The 16403-nt window shown below is 41.9% G+C and overlaps 1 protein-coding gene across 3 annotated transcripts in view; it reads right to left on the bottom strand.

The window, feature by feature from the left end:
- The window catches only part of orc1 (origin recognition complex, subunit 1), a 33681-nt gene extending 21939 nt beyond the window's left edge, over window positions 1-11742 (bottom strand). For 2 of the 3 annotated variants that reach the window (XM_034140988.1, XM_034140990.1), the window contains exons 1-10: window positions 11465-11742; window positions 10616-10743; window positions 10362-10534; window positions 8393-8840; window positions 6471-6699; window positions 3063-3125; window positions 1106-1213; window positions 734-992; window positions 537-646; window positions 8-109 (exon numbers count right to left, since the gene is read on the bottom strand). In XM_034140988.1, the coding sequence (XP_033996879.1) occupies window positions 8-109; window positions 537-646; window positions 734-992; window positions 1106-1213; window positions 3063-3125; window positions 6471-6699; window positions 8393-8840; window positions 10362-10534; window positions 10616-10743; window positions 11465-11559 (1715 nt within the window). In that variant the 5' untranslated portion in view covers window positions 11560-11742. The remainder of the gene's footprint in view (window positions 1-7; window positions 110-536; window positions 647-733; window positions 993-1105; window positions 1214-3062; window positions 3126-6470; window positions 6700-8392; window positions 8841-10361; window positions 10535-10615; window positions 10744-11464) is intronic. The other variant, XM_034140989.1, reaches the window with a different exon arrangement.
- Between the last annotated feature and the right edge of the window lie 4661 nt (window positions 11743-16403).

Below are 16403 nucleotides of genomic sequence, written 5' to 3'. Positions count from 1 at the left end.
ATCTTACCCTCCTGTGCCGTCAACAATTTTGCTCTCCACAAAGCTGTAGATGTCCTGAAACTCTTGCTCTCTGCAGGGAAGAGACTCTGGCACTGAGGACACATGCAGCCTGAAGAGACAGATTGATTCACATTAAACATAAAATAATAAAATAACAATAAAATACAAGTTATTCATGTTCAGTTAACTCTGCAGATCATCTGCCTGATGATTAACATTTAATTAAAAGAAAACTTGAGAATTTACTAAGTGGAAAAATAATTGGTAATTTGTTTGTTTTACCATTTTCTCAGCAACTTTATAAAGGTTAATTAATGGCATATGGACTTACTGAGTATGCAGTTCTGTTTCATGGAAAATACTTTTTGCTTTGGCGAAAACAAGGAAATTGAAGACATCAACTTAGGCAATTTTGGGAATTTGCAATTTAAAATAATAATAATTTACAGACATTAAACTAACCAAGTAATAATATATTAAATCGACGAATAAAAGAAATTCAAACATTGGCCATGTCAAATGACGTTGCACCACACCTCAGTCTAGCCTCCTCCAGAACATTAGCAGGCTGTTGGGCTGGTCTCAACCTGCAGGGGATGCTGGGAGTGGCGTGGTGAGGAGTCCGTGGTGTACTGGGTGTTATCTGCTAACAAAGTTAAAAGAAACAAAGTGAGAAAATAAAAAAACACAGTGAAAACATTCTGTCTGTTGGAGATGTTTCCAGGACTTGTACCTTCTTGTTTGGAGTTCTTTGCGGCGTTCTGGTGGAGGTGCGAGTTCTCTGCTTCGAGCGAGGAGTACAATAACCTGCCGCAGCATGTCTGCCCTTTTTAACCAGCACCTCATCATCGCTATCCAGCCCTTCCTCCTTTTCCCCACCATCATCATCATCCTCACTGCTGCTCTGGAGTTCCCTTTTGGATGGAACAAACTCGTCCTCGTCCTCGTCTTCTCCGTCTGAGTTCAGGTCCTGCTGGTCGTCCAGAAGATTCCTGATCGAACAGACAGTGAAGCTTTAGTACTCATAAATCTTCCAGGATAATACATTAATTGATTAATCAGGGCAATGAAAAATGCAAAAGGATGACTTGCTCTCTGCACTCACAGCTGTTTTCTGATTCGAGAAGACACCAGCTGGGCCGACTTTCTCTTGGAGCTCCTCGGTGTGGCGGTGACCGGCAGCATCGGAGAGGTTTCATTATCCACTTCAGCACTGAACACATCAACAGCGTAAAATCTGTCATATTTTAATGGTTTGGTCAGACTTCCAATAAGCAGCTAACACAGGTTTCAGGTGTGTCAGTGGGATTGTTTCAGGTCTGGTACTATGGGCCCACCCTTGGACAATGGATGTAAAATGCGATTGATTAGTTGGCTAGTTTGCACACAGGCCAAATCTTTCTTTATGAATGATAGGAGAGTTTCAGTCTTCCAGAAACAAAATAAACTTAAAACGCATAGCAAAAAAGTGTTTTATCTTTGTGCCGACTCCTTTCAAGCACAGTTCAGGCAGATCCACACCAGATTCTCCTTCTCAGGGTGTTTCTGTTTCAGAGGATGAGTCCTGCAGCTGAAGTTACGGGCTGCATGAGACCTCTTGTCCCACAGAGAAGCTCCTCTTCATCTTACTGGTTGTTGCGTATCACAGGAATGAAATGACCAGCCAGCCAAACTACACATATTTGAAGCTTTGGCTTTGCAGCCAGGTGTTTTTATGTACTTGAAGAAGTGTATGTATGGCTGTGTATGTCTGTTTGCTAAAGAGACTTTGAAGTTCCAAACAATTCAAAACATCGAGGTCAAGCTGGGTCAAGATCATACATCTGTTTACCTCCAAGACACATGAAACAGCACAAATGAAAAACAAAACGCTATGAGAGCACACTTACGGGCCCCTACACACGGCGGCGTGCGTTGACGCTTCTGCCCATTCACTTTGAATGGGGTGACGTCACGCTTCGCCAAACTGCATTGTGGGAGCAAAGCGTAGCTAGAGCAATGTTCTACGTTTGAAGCTTCGACGGAAGCGTCAGCCAATCGAATCATATGCCAGTACAAGCTCTAGCCAATCAAACCGCTGCTTGTGTGTCCGGGGCGGGATATTCAGGTGATTGGTTGTTGGTCTAGCTTCAGACATGCCCGCCGGCAAGCGTCAACGCACGCCGCCGTGTGTAGGGGCCGTGAGTCCTGTCTCATTCTCACACACAAACAATGTATAAGGAGGTTTAATATGTAACAGTGTGTATGAGTTTGGGAATGAGGGAGTGAGAGAAAAAGAGAGAGAGAGAAAGAAAGAGATATGAGGCGAAAACTGCGACTTGCTGTAAACCAAATCTACTGTATACTGTTGTCTCTGTACACACACACTGTACATCCAGACACACACACATTTCTCAGCTGATACCACTCTTCCACATTCATACCAACACACCTACATCATATGAGTTGCATACATGTATTCCAATGGCTGTCAGGGCCCCATTATACAACAGGCCCAGAAACCAAGAAATGACAAGCATGTAATTCAATGGTAAAATGTCACATCTGGTGATATACAGTAAAAAGGACAAATTGAACTATTTTCCTCCAATATAAAACCCTGACATTACAAAATGCATGATTATATACCGGTATGGCGGAGAGATCAAAAGATGTGGTTATAATGGGAGTGGATGGGACATTTTTGTCCGCGAGTGGCTAATGTGAGTTTTTTGTTTAATCTGATTCTGTGCAAAAACGAATAATCCACCAAAATAAATGTTGTTGCTAATCTTTGACATATCCAAGACTGTGATAAAAAAAAAGCCGACCCCCCGAACATTTATTATATGGAAAAGAACTGCCTTTTTGTGCATGTTTTTCATAGAAAACGCAAATTCATGTTTTCCAACTGGCAGTTAAAGGGTTAAAATCCTGAACATAATTTAACATTTGGTATTTTTGAAGTTGATTGAAAGATTTAACCCCAAAAAGTTTTTAAAAATATTAATCTGTTGTCATTTTAGAGCAGTTTTTGGAGTGTGTGTGCGTGTGTGTGTGTGGTGTGTGGTGTGTGTACTCACAGCATTTCCAGGGCGGGTTCCTTCAGTGTTTGCGGTTCTCTTTTTTTGGAGGGAGTGGTAGCTCTGTTTAAAGACACATTGGATTGTAGTGGTTATATGGCGTTTAGTTAAAGAACAATGGACCCAAATACCGCGGACTATCACTTGTGTGACTGTAAACTCTAAAACACCTTTACCCCGCTGTGCAGACTCACACCTCAAGGACATGAAAGCTGATCAAATGTATCTGAGCTAAGACATTTCGTTTTATTTAGGAGAATTCAAAAGGACTTAGGAGAGTACTTTAGAGAATCCGACTGCACTTTCACTATCCGACGTGTTTATGATGCGCCAACGGACGTCATAAATGTGCGTCTGCTGCTGTGGGTAAACTATGGAAACTACAGTTTTCTATACAGCGGACTACAACATGGATGTTTAATAAGAACGAGGGACTACTGTAAACTCATCTAGAGACTCTGCACCGCGCTCTGATGCTGTTGATTTATGCTTTATGAACGGGGAAAACAGAGAAACATATTCTTCATGACCAAAGTTGGAATTGAAATAAAAAAGGAAAGTGAAACTTATGCTCGTCACCCTCTCCCTCCGGTCCACATTAATACAAATAATCCCAATACGTATGATTGTATGAAAAGATCTTAAAATAAATACTGTATTTATTATAAACGTTAGTCCTTAACATCTATCACTGTGTATATCACCATTCAAACATCTTTTTAAAAGTTTAACAAACCCCACACAGCTCAGTAAAGTGCTGCGCCTAGGTTCCCCTAGACCTGGGCGTAACAACTGTGATATGTTGACTTTATTTGATCATTTCAGTAAAAACTAACGTTCATATTTCTCTCTTTGATTATAATACTGATGAACGTTAAAAACAAAGCACTTGTGGCAACTTACCATACGTTTTAAAATGCTTAATAAGCACCGTAACTTTCATGATATCATTTCTCGGTCATAATCGGTTGTTTCCGTGAACGGGCCGACTGTTGAGGGACGGCAAATGCTGCGGCCGCAAGGCATTGTGGGGCAGCATTTTCTCCTCTCCTTTCGTAAAGGGACGTCCAGTGGTTCCTAAGCTAAAGGAAGTTATAAAGGAAGTTTGAAACCTCCTTTCCTATCATCTAGAGCAGGGGTTCCCAACCCCCGGTCCGTGGACCGGTACCGGGCCGCGGAGGTGTTACTGCCGGGCCGCGAAATAGCTGTGAGTTTATCGTAATATTTGCAGAATTATAAATATATAAAAATATTTTATCATAATATTTTTTTCAAAAAGTGTTTAATTTTCGCACCTATGCCACCAGTCATATTATTTCATCCAGTAGCTAGTTAATCTTTCACCAGAAAACCGTTGAAAATGGCTTTTATGATGTTCCGAGGGATTCGGCGGCTCAGCCTATAAAGTCTCAGCCTCTTGTGCGCACGAGCATGTTACCGGTGCGCCAAGTAGGAAGAGGAGCGCACAGGAGACAACCGTTTGATTGCAGACTGTTATGTTTATGTGGGGAAATGGTGGTGCATACATTATTTGAGATATATTTCAAACTCGGACTTCATTTTAAGGACATGTCGGCCAGGGGTGTAGAGGGAGCTATTTGTTTAAGCACCGGATTGGCAAAACAGGAGAGTAAACCAGTCTGCCTTGATCTATGAATTAATGTCCGGGACTCTCACGGTATCTGCTGCCCGCAGCTGTTTTATAGAAGGAAACCCTCCTTCACTTCATGATTTGGCTGCAGCATCAGGAGGCAGCGGGACGTATACTCCGCCTCTGAGAAGTGCAGCACCAGCGGGTAAAGAGCTGTGCCTTTTTACGCACCGCATTCGCTGTGTTTAACTTCATCAGAACAGCTTAAGAGTGACTGCAGGCTGCTACGTGTTAACCACACACACATTGAACTGCCCGATTACTACCCCTTTTATTAGTTTTATGAAGGAGATGTCCAGTCAGTCACCAAGGCGCATGATGTGTGTATGTGCTCTGGTCAGCTCTCTGTGTTCGGTGTGTTTGTGTCTGTCCGACACCGGCATTTGTTTTCAAATGTTTATGAACAGTAATTTACACACATATGGCTAACCCATATATGCAGCTGTTCCCAAAATAAATTAAAACACACACACACACACACACACACACACACACACACACACACACACACACACACACACACACACACACACACACACACACACACACACACACACACACACACACACACACACACACACACACAACACACACACACACACACACAAACACACACACACACACACACACACACACACACACACACACACACACACACACACACACACACACACACCACACACACACACACACACACACACACACACACACACACACCACACACACACACACCACACACACACACACACACACACACACACACACACACACACACACACACACACACACACACACACACACACACACACACACACACTTTAAAAACTGAATAACGTCGGTTTTTTGGTTTTCCGAAAAACCAAAAAACACCGGTTATTTTTTAAACTTTGTTAATATGTTTTGGATGCATATTGTTCTAGTATTTGTTCAGGCTGTTACATACAATTAGCCTCTGTTGCTACCTGCTGGTGGCGAGTAAATATTAAAATCAGTTAAAATTGACAATCGGTCCGCGATTGTTTTTTAATGTATCTGCCAGTCCTTGGCACAATAAAGGTTGGGAACCCCTGATCTAGAGAATTGGAACGGCACTTATCATGGCTGCCACTGACGTACTTCCGGGTCATTTCACTCGGTTAGGAAGGTTCCTAAGCTAAATGGACTATTGGACCGCAACCCTGGGTGTCCTAACAAAGCCATTTGGTAACACTTCCTCCATCATTAACTCCACCTGCTGAGGACTTTTATCCAACACAAGAGCGGTTTAAAGCAGTTATCTGTTTAAATCTGTGTTAAACCAGGTTTTTTAACCAAGGTGACACAAACTATATTGTTTGTATTTATTTATTGAACAACTACTCTTAAGGTCAAAAAACCTGTGGACATGGCTGGCATTGATCTATCTGGATCAGCTGTTCAGATGCCACATTGTCCTGGTTATTATGTTGGGTCTATGAAAATTAAATAATCCAGTGTAGACTTGTCCCTTATTCAAATTGTCTTGATTATTGGACATATTAAGATGTTGACCTGGTGATGGCCCTAGGAGGAGTCGGAGGATCACAAAAGTTATTACAATTCATTATAGAGGAAATGTGAACGTGTGAACCACATTTCATCAAAATCCATCCAATTGTTGTTGAGATCTTTATTTATTTTTTAAAAGACTGACATATTTCTCTGTGCTGCTAGCACAGCTACGTTTTTTTTTGCCAATATACTCTGGGTGCTGTGACTGCGTGAGAGCCGACTCTGACCTGGTGGAGTGGTCTGATGATGGAGAGCTGTTGATCTCAGACAGACACATTTTGTTGAGGAGGACAGACGGCTTCAGGTTCTTCCTTAGGGGAGTGAGGCTGTGTTTGAGCAGCACGGCCTGAGGAGGGGAAGACGACAGTCTCTGAGCCAACATCAGCTCCGACTCTGGGTCCTCGTCCAGCAGCTGGTTCAGGTGGTCCTCAGCAATCACAGACTTCTTTTCTGGACCTGACAAAACCAGGAGAGAAAACGTGACCTCAGGATTTCAGAAACGAGCAGAATGATCTATCATATATGAAAATGCTTAAACTGCCTACTCTATCATAACGTATTTACCCGCACATATTGCCAATTAGTTCCACAAACCGACCCGACCCGTGGGCACAAGATCCGCAAATCGACCCGAACACGCGCTATGAGCTGAAAACATGCAATTATTAACACACGCAGTTGCGTATTTGGCTCAAAATGCGTGGGATGTTGGTTATTTTCTCCATCTAGGATGACACCAAAAGCCTCCCAGACGTTGGATTTTGCTCTTGAGGAAGAGTTATTGACAATGCTGTATTCTCCGAGCATCGCCTTCACGTCCTCAGCCATTTCGAATGTTGCGCGCTCAGCAGCAGATTGATGCGGTGCAGAGGTTAGGATTATGCGCGGGGGAGAGGTCTGAGGGTTTAAACAATTACATTATTATTATTTTAATATATTTATTATGAAACACCCGCAATCCAACCCGCATCTTCTTTGTTTTACCCAGAACCGAACCCGTTGAAAAAATACCACCCGCGAATCACTTTTTTTGCGGGTCACCCGTCGGGTACCGACCCGATGCAGGACTCTGGGGCAGAGTGCATATTTGATTAGCGCTGTCTAGTTTAACAGTTCGATCAGAGTTTAAGAACAGTGATTGACACTTAAATTAGACTCCTATCAGGATTATGTGATAGTTTTAGCAAATATGATAAGAGTTATTTGTAATAAAGTTACAAACTGTAGCTTTAAGCAGAGAATAGACCATTTGAATTCTGTCTGGATCAGCTTAGGTCATCACATATCATTTTATGTTGTACATCAGCCAACAGGCAGCAAGAAATTGCATTTGCCAAAACTAGGGATGCATATCGTTGACTTTTTTACGATACCGCTACCACTGAACGATACCGATACATATCGTGATACTTTCATGTTGCATAAGGGAAAAATTGAAGTGCTTTATGATATAGTTAACATGTCAAATGAATATTACAATTAATTGTGGGACTTCAACCTTTTAGTACTGAACAAACAATGAAAAACACGTTTGACAACACGGGCTTGAAGACTGTACATTCCTGTACTCTGATTTTATGTGACAGTAGCAAATGTTTTGAGAGGTTGGATGTGTTGCCGCCTTTCCCGGAAATAAACGTACAGACCCCACCATTCAGACTGGCAGTCATATGCAGCCACACTTTAGATTTTCGTGCCGACATCGAGCTAATGAAAAAACGAAAGCTAACCGAAAGGCTCAGACGTTCGGGAGGAAGGTGAAGGGCGTTGCTTGGCAATCAAGCCAATCACCGAAGCCGTTGCAAGACGCGCAATCTGCAATCTGCAAGACGCGCAGACTGATCTGGCTGGCGGTTTGGGCGTGAGTTTATGGATATTACACCTAACTTTATATAAAAAAAAAGTCGAAAAGGTATCGAAAACTGGATCTGATTTCGGTACGGTATACCGTAGTAACCGGTATTTCGGTAATACCGGGAACCGGTATGCACCCCTAGCCAAAACTGATAATTACACAATAAACTAAAATCTGCTAATACTAACATCGGCAAAGAAGGCGTATGCATGTATATATATGAGTTTATCTAAGTATGTATACCTGTGCATGTATGTATGTAAGTATGCAAGTATGTATGTATGTAACACTCACTGCTGAGCTCCAGTTTCTTGCGGATGCCGGGCATCCTTGCAAAGGCATTCCTCCGTTTGGCGCTCAGGCATTTTGAGGCAGACCGTTTGGTGGCTGAGTGCATTGACTCTGCCTCTGCAGTACTGGGTTTCCCTGCACTCATGGTGGCCTTGGAGTATCTCACTTCCCCGGGAGCTGCCCGGCGCATGATGGCGAGATCCGGAGTGGGCAGGGCGCGTCGGGCAGGGCCTCGGGACGCTGGAGTCGCTGCAGGGGGAGAGCAAGGGGTTGAGGGGGGGAGGGATGATCTGGAACAGGGAGGAGAAGAGGAGGAATCTGGAGAAAGATCAGAATCCACCTGAGCAGAGTCAACCGACTTAAAGGTTTTCGAGTCCCAGGACAGCTTCACATACAGGGTGTCTTGGTCGTCAGAGTCTGGGAATGGAGCTGCTCCATCCAGACGCTGTACCTGTGAACACAGGACAGACACATAGAGGGTTAGTGTAAAATGTTTAAAGGGTTTAAAAGCAAACATTTTCCCTCTTGCTTCTTGGAGGACCTGTCCATGAAGATATTTGACATCAGAAAACTACTTCAGTGGTGTTGATAAACTCGTACACACACTAATAATTACACTAATTTAGCATGGCATTACATTACTGTCAAACTTGCAACTGACACAAAATCACAGCTTTTGGGATTGGGATCATCCTGGGAATAATTAATTGGGTCGTGATCAAGCTAAAATAAAGTCAATCAATGTCCAATCCTTTTTTACTGAACCCCACTGTTCTGGTTAGATTGAACTTTAAACCATGTGAGAGTTCTTAAGGCAGCCAATGGAGTAGGCTAGACGTGTCGTTTCAATGTGTCAGTCTGACATAAGTTTAATCAACCTTTAAGTAAACATAAGTGTCACATCCGACTCTGAGAAGGACCCAATTAAGGCCCAGGCTCCACGGGAACGCATACGGCAGAACGCATAGGATTAACGCAAACGCAATCGCCAAAAAGCTTCCGCCCACACGCAATATACACCGGATTGTGTCAAGCTCCACGAGACGGCTCCGTTTACATCCAACCGCTGGAAAAGCTGCAGTACATATGCCGAGCCTGTACGTGGCGCTGTAACTTCCCCCACAAAAGCAGCAACTTCCTCCACAAAAGCAGCGAAGAAGAATGGTTGTCATGGCTGCACTTCTGTTTATTCTCCGTGGTGGGGGCCGAGGGAACCGGGCAGAGTTTTTCGCAGGTCAACGTGTGTTAAAGTTTAAATCTTCATGCTTCCTCATGCAGCAGCTGATCCAGTAAGTAAACCCGACAGTAAAAATAAACATATTTATAACTAGTTTAGGTAGTTTGAGAGGTAATTAAAATAGCTAAGGGTGATGATCTGACTTGAAGTGTGTGTTTTGCTCCCGCTGTGATGCAGCGTGTCTCCGTCCTGTCAGATTAGACTTCACTCGCGTTTATGTCCATATCGAGATAAAGATAAATAATCTGAATTCAGTGTGCAGTGTACTTTGACGCGGGGGTGAGCAGCAGAGGCGGGGAGAGGCAGGGCTATTGCGTCGTCATTATCAGAAACGGATGACCGTATAGGCTACCACACGGCCCCGTTGGACCCCCCAGAGTGCTCCGTTCCCAGATCTATCCACCTTTGGACCCGTTTGCAGGGTCCGTTTCTACCGTTCCGTTACGGCGTCGTGTAGCTTAAAGGGCTATACGCAAGAGAAATTGGATACAACCCGTTTTCTTTCCCGTGGAGCCTAGGCCTAAGGAATGATCAGTGAAATCCTAGTTTTACGATAATTAGCTTCGGCTTTTATTTCTTTAATTATTATAGTTTATTCAAATGTTTATAATTTGGTGTTGTTTGAACTGCAGTTATCAAGACCTAACAAAAGCACACTTGTCCAGTTCATAAAGAAAAAACAATGAATAAATGAAAGGAATACTCTCATGTTATTCAGATGTCACTAAAAGTCACCTTCACAGGTCTGAGGATGGACTCGGCGTCCACCTCATCGTCACAGCTGCGGCCCTGGTAGTAGAAGATCTCCTGAGGGTGGGGCTCTCTGCCCAGCAGCTTCAGCTTGCTCAAAGGCACTTCAGACACACGAACAAACCACTGAACCACCACTTTCTTTTGTTTCCCGTTCTCTGAAACCCGAAGTGAGAGAGAAAAAGATTTTCAGTTACAGTCTTTGGGGACAAAGTCAAGTATAGCATTGAGTCTCTTACCGTCTCCATACAGCCGGATGACTTTGGCCACGTATGGGTTGTCTTCATTGTCTCCCTCTATGAGGATGTGTTGGCCAGTTTTAATGACAGTGACCCTGGGGAGACCCTCCACACTAATGTCCAAAGAGCTGGGATATACACATATTCAGATTATTAATTTAAAAAACATTACCACCAAATAAAATATGCATGTATTATCACAGATTAAAGTACTTAAGTAATTAAAATGAGCTCCACATTGATCACCTGCAACATTAAAGTGATGAACACATTTATGAAGCATATACTAATAATTCAATTAAACAGATTAAACTATCTCCAGATATGTTTATTTTGATAAACTAAAAGATGAAATGTTCATTCATGTGTTGACAATTCTGCTGAAGATATAAACCGTTTTAAAAGCCTCTTAGATCAGCTAGAAAATGCATCATCACAATCTGAAACAGGAAACAGGACTACTGAGGAACGTGGTTTCACATCACAGCAGAGCTACAAACATACAGTAGGATTATACAATATGACGGATTGCTTCAGATTAAACTACCTAACAGTATATAAAGAAGTTAACATTAGAAATACCTAATACAACTACAGAAGGGAAATGTAACACACAATAATGCTGCAGTAACATTCATCCAGACATTATATATTAAACCACTAAAAGCGCTTAAAGAGCAGTCTGCTCTTTAAGCAGTCATGTTCCCTACACGCGTGTACTTCACTAAGGTTTCCAATGCACGAGTATTTCACTGTGGTAGCCTACGTGTACTTCAGCAAACAATCGGAATATTTCCTTCGCGACTGAAAAGCGTTCTCCTTTCGAAGTGACTACTGAAAGATACTCACGCATATTCACATGTTTTTAACTTCCTGTTGAAACTGATGGGCTTTCCTCGCCACTTGTAGACTCGTCTGACTCTCAGCCGGGTGAAATACTTCATCCTGTTTCCTTGCTGTCTGCTGCAGTTCAGATAAAACAATACAAGCAATAATTAATATAGATAAAAAAAGCTCTGTTTGATTTCATTCAAACACCGCATAGGAAGAAGATACGCTTTTAAAGAAACAGCCTCAAAAGAAAACACCGCCGCAGACAGGATTTCCCGCGAAAATCGCAAAGGCTGCAGTTTCTTCTTCGCTGTTTCAAAGACAAGGCAGATCAGAAAGAGTGCATGCTGCCCGCTACTGGACGGGAGGGTAAAATATCATATGTGATTTAGGCCCAATCCCAAACCACTTCTTCTTCTGCTTCTCTTCGTTTTTTGGCGGATTGCAAACAACTTAAAAGGTGCATACCGCCACCTACTGTACATGAGTATGAATCATCATATCATACCAACTCTTTAACCTATGATCTAATCAAAATAAATAAATAAATCAAAAAAAAAAAAAAACATGAAATAAATAAAACAAAAATAAAAATCTATGTTCTTTCTTGACCTAATGTTAAATTCTTTTTCCTACCCCAGTTTCACTCAAGAATGTAAACAGTGCCTTTCTGGTAGCTCTCACTCCCTCTCCTTTTGTTCCCAAAATACCAACCACACTCCACTCCCTCTCTGCCTCTAAAACTTTAGCCTTTAGTTTTTCTCTTTCCGCTTTATATATGTCACAATGTATCAAGATATGTTCTACATCTTCTTTTACTCCACAGCTCCCACACTTGTCACTGTCACTTTTCCCCATGATATACAGAGTACCATTCAATGCTGTGTGATTTATTCTGAGTCTAGCGATCGTGATTTCCTCCCTTCTGTTTCTTTCTTTATAAATATGAATTGTAATTGTCTTTTGTACTTTGTGATATTCTTTGCCTTTCTGGTCTTTCTCCCACCTTTTCTGCCAGATCTCCATCCCTTTCTTCTTAATTACTGCTTTTCCTTCTCCTTTACCAAGTTGAACTGGTAATGTTATTTCCTTTTGTAGTGCACTTTTTGCTAATTTATCAGCACACTCGTTCCCTTTCACCCCCTCATGTGCAGGCACCCAGCAGAACTGCAGATCTATACCGCCTCTGTGAAGTCTTAACAGGCTATGATTCAGTTCTATGAGAATGTCTTCTCTGGCAGTTGTTGTTGATTGTATGCTTTGTAATATGGACAATGAATCTGTGCATATCACCACCCTATCTGGTCTGACCTCTTCAACCCACTGTAATCCTATTATTACAGCAAGCATTTCTGCTGTGTACACTGATAATTGATCAGACGCTCTTTTTGAAATAGATATTTTAAAGTCTGGGATGTATATACCAACTCCAACACACTCTTCTTTGTTCTTAGAACCATATGTGTACATTTGTAGGCAATTGTAATACTTTTCATTCAGATACATACTTGTTTTAATTCCAACTTCATTTACTTGCCACTCTTTTTTCCTTTCTACAATACTCATATCTATTTTAGCTTCTGGGAAAAGCCATGGGGGAACACTGCTAAATGGGGTTGCTTTAGCAAACGTGATATTCTCCACTCCATATGCCCTCGTTCTCTCCTTACTCGTCCAGCCAAACCCACGTCCCTGGAACTTTGCATATTCCCAGCAATCCTGTAATATTCTGTTTGAAATATCTTCTTCTCCACTTCCTTGTAGCCTGACCCAGTATGACAGAGCAAGTTTCTCTCTTCTGATCTCCAGAGGTGTCTCTCCTGCTTCTATCAGAACTGCATTGATAGGGGATGACTTTATCGCTCCAATACACAACCGCAATGCTTTATATTGTATTCTATCAATTTTTAAAAGCGATGTTTTTGCTGCTGCTCCATACACTATACAACCATAATCTATTGTGGACCTCATAATTGATCTGTAAATGTTTATTAATGCTTGTTTGTCTGCGCCCCAGTTGCATCCAGCTACAGCTCGCAATACATTTAATACTTTTTTGCATTTTGTTTCCACTTGATTAATATGCATTTCCATGTATATTTGCTATCAAACCACAGTCCTAGGTATTTGAACTCATTCACCTTTGTCATTGGACGATCATATAGTGTTAGCTGTTGGCCATCAATCTTGCGTTTGTTTGTGAATACCATGTAGCATGACTTGCTTTCTGACATTTTGAATCCCCAGTTATATGACACTTGTTTAATCGCTCTAGCTATATTCTCCATTACGTATGGGGCATTTCTTCCCCTCATCCAAATAGCCCCATCATCTGCGTATAGAGCCGATTGAATGCATGTGTCTAAACATGTAAATATATCATTGATCATGATGTTAAATAATATTGGACTGACTGCACTCCCTTGGGGGATACCATTTTCTATTTCAAAATAGTTGGAAATATCTGCTCCAACCTTTACTCTAAATGTCCTGTCTGTTAAAAAGGCCCTTACCCAATTGTACATTCTCCCTCCAATACCCATTCTACTCAATTTGATCAGTAACCCATCCCTCCACATACAGTCATACGCCTTTTCAATGTCAAAGTACACTATTGCCATTATCTCTTTCATTTTTAATGTTTTTTCCACATCATTACTCACTCTTACTAAAGCATCTATTGTGGACCGCCCTTTACGAAATCCGCTCTGAAAACTACTCAGCAGCCCTTCCTGCTCCAGTACATGTGAGAGCCTACGGACAATGATCTTTTCCATCCATTTACATAGGTGTGATGTAAGAGCTATTGGTCTGTAGTTACTAGGGTTAGCTGCATCTTTCCCTGGCTTATTGAATGGTAGCACGACTGCTGTTTTCCACAAACTTGGCATATCTCCTTCTCTCCAGATTTTATTGAAAGACTCAGCACCATTGTCATAGTTTCCATAGTGTTGGGGTAGAATACCTCTGCTACGCGCCGTTCGTTGGATGAGGCTGGATCTCTATTAAATTAAGAAAGGAATTGAAAACACCGGAATCAAAGTTATAACAAATTATCTGAGTTTACTTCTAGTAGGAAACCAAACACATATACAAGTTATACAGAGTACTCGAGTACTCCGGGCTTCAGGCCTGATGATGCGGTTTTACAGGTAGACAGACCAGCTTTCAGAAAACGAGAAGTATGGACTCCAGGTTTGTGATGCGGTTTACCGTCTTCTAGCACCAGCTTTCAACAGACCAGAAGCATTTTACACTCAAAATCATCAGTATTTCTATCTGTCTTTGGGGCGGAGATTTGTCGATTCTTCCTTCCCACTTTTCTCCCAAGCGAATCAGAGAACCCCTGGGGAGGAGCTGTTTAAACTGACCACCTCCCCCAAGTGCCCTGACTGGCTGGATTCGCTTCTGGCCGGGTTCAATAGTTCTCTCCAGGACTTGAAATTCCAAAGTCCCCTAAGGTCAAAAGTCAATTCTTATCTCCGTCCCGATCTCCCCTCCCTACCTTTTCCAGGGGATCTTTTCCTATTTTACGATGTCTTTAACGACTTAGAAACAGCATCTGGCTCTTAGAGATGATAACAGCCAATGTTGGTGTGTGAAACACAGAATCTCTGGATCAGTGAGTTTAAAAGTGAGAATAACATTCTTTTTCTAAGTGATTATCAAAACCCGTTCAAACAATACATGTTTACTTCAATACAGTGTAGAATCATATCTTTTTCCTTCAATAGGCAACTGTCTAAACATAGCATAAGATAGCTGGTCTTGTCCTGGGGCTGTATATCCTGTACCTTGTAAGGCTATTTTGAGTTCTGACATTGTAAATTCCACATCAAGAGCTGACCTATTATCCTGTCTCTTCTCCTTCACGTTTTCATTCTCTGCTAGTAACTGCTGTTTTTGCTGCCTATGAATATCACTGAGATGTTCCCCGCTATGTACTGCTGCAAGTGTCCTTCCTAACATGTCTGCCTTCTCTTTATCTGTCACTGCCAGCCTCTCCCCATCAACCAAAGCTGGAATTTTAATGGATTTCCTTTTCCCACTCATCCGCTTAAACATGGACCAGACATCACCTAATTTTACTCCTCTGCCAATGGTAGAACAAAATTCTCTCCATGTTCTTTTTTTTGTGTATTTGATTGTCCTTCGAGCAGCTGCCCTTTTCCTTTGAAACTCTATAACATTATTTTGTGTCATGTTTTTCTTTAATTCTCTCAATGCATTAGTTCGCTCTTTAATAGCCCTGCTGCATTCCTCATTCCACCATGGCACCACTTTCTTCCTACCCTTGGTTGTTGTTTTGGGTATACTGTTCTCTGCTGCATTTAGAATATGTTGCGTTATTTGGCTTGTAATTACCTCTATGCTTCCCTCTGATGTTAGCAGGTGTACCGACTCCTCACACCATATCCTACATTTCCCCCAATCAGCTTTAGCAAAGCACCACCTGGTTATTGCACCTCCTTCCTGTATATATACATTAGTATTCATTTTAGTAAGCACTGGATAATGGTCACTTCCTACTGTGGAGTTATTCAAAACAAACCATTCGCATGTATGAACCAAACAGTTTGACACTAATGTCAGATCCAGGCATGAGACTTTCCCCCTGTGTACATCTACTCTTGTGCCATGTCCATCATTAAGGCATACTAGTGTTCTTTCCTCCAGCATTTCTTCCACTATATTTCCGTTACTGTCTGTATGGTTGCTGCCCCATAGACTGTTGTGTGCATTGAAATCACCACACCAAACTTCCTTCCGATGTTTATTGCCTGCTATTTCTTTAAATATATCAGTGGTTAGATTTTTACATGGGTTGTTTAAATTGATTATCCGAATGTTATCTTGTTTCCTAGGGTTGCAGATTTCCACTATAATACACTCTATATCATCAGGAGATTGCACCTCCCTATATGCCACACCATCTTTGAGAAACGTGGCACACCCT

Source organism: Trematomus bernacchii, unplaced genomic scaffold, assembly GCF_902827165.1.
Source record: "Trematomus bernacchii unplaced genomic scaffold, fTreBer1.1, whole genome shotgun sequence".
Lineage (NCBI taxonomy): Eukaryota > Metazoa > Chordata > Actinopteri > Perciformes > Nototheniidae > Trematomus > Trematomus bernacchii.
The sequence above is the reverse complement of the archived record's forward strand: the minus strand, read 5'-3'. Positions and strand labels throughout refer to the sequence as shown.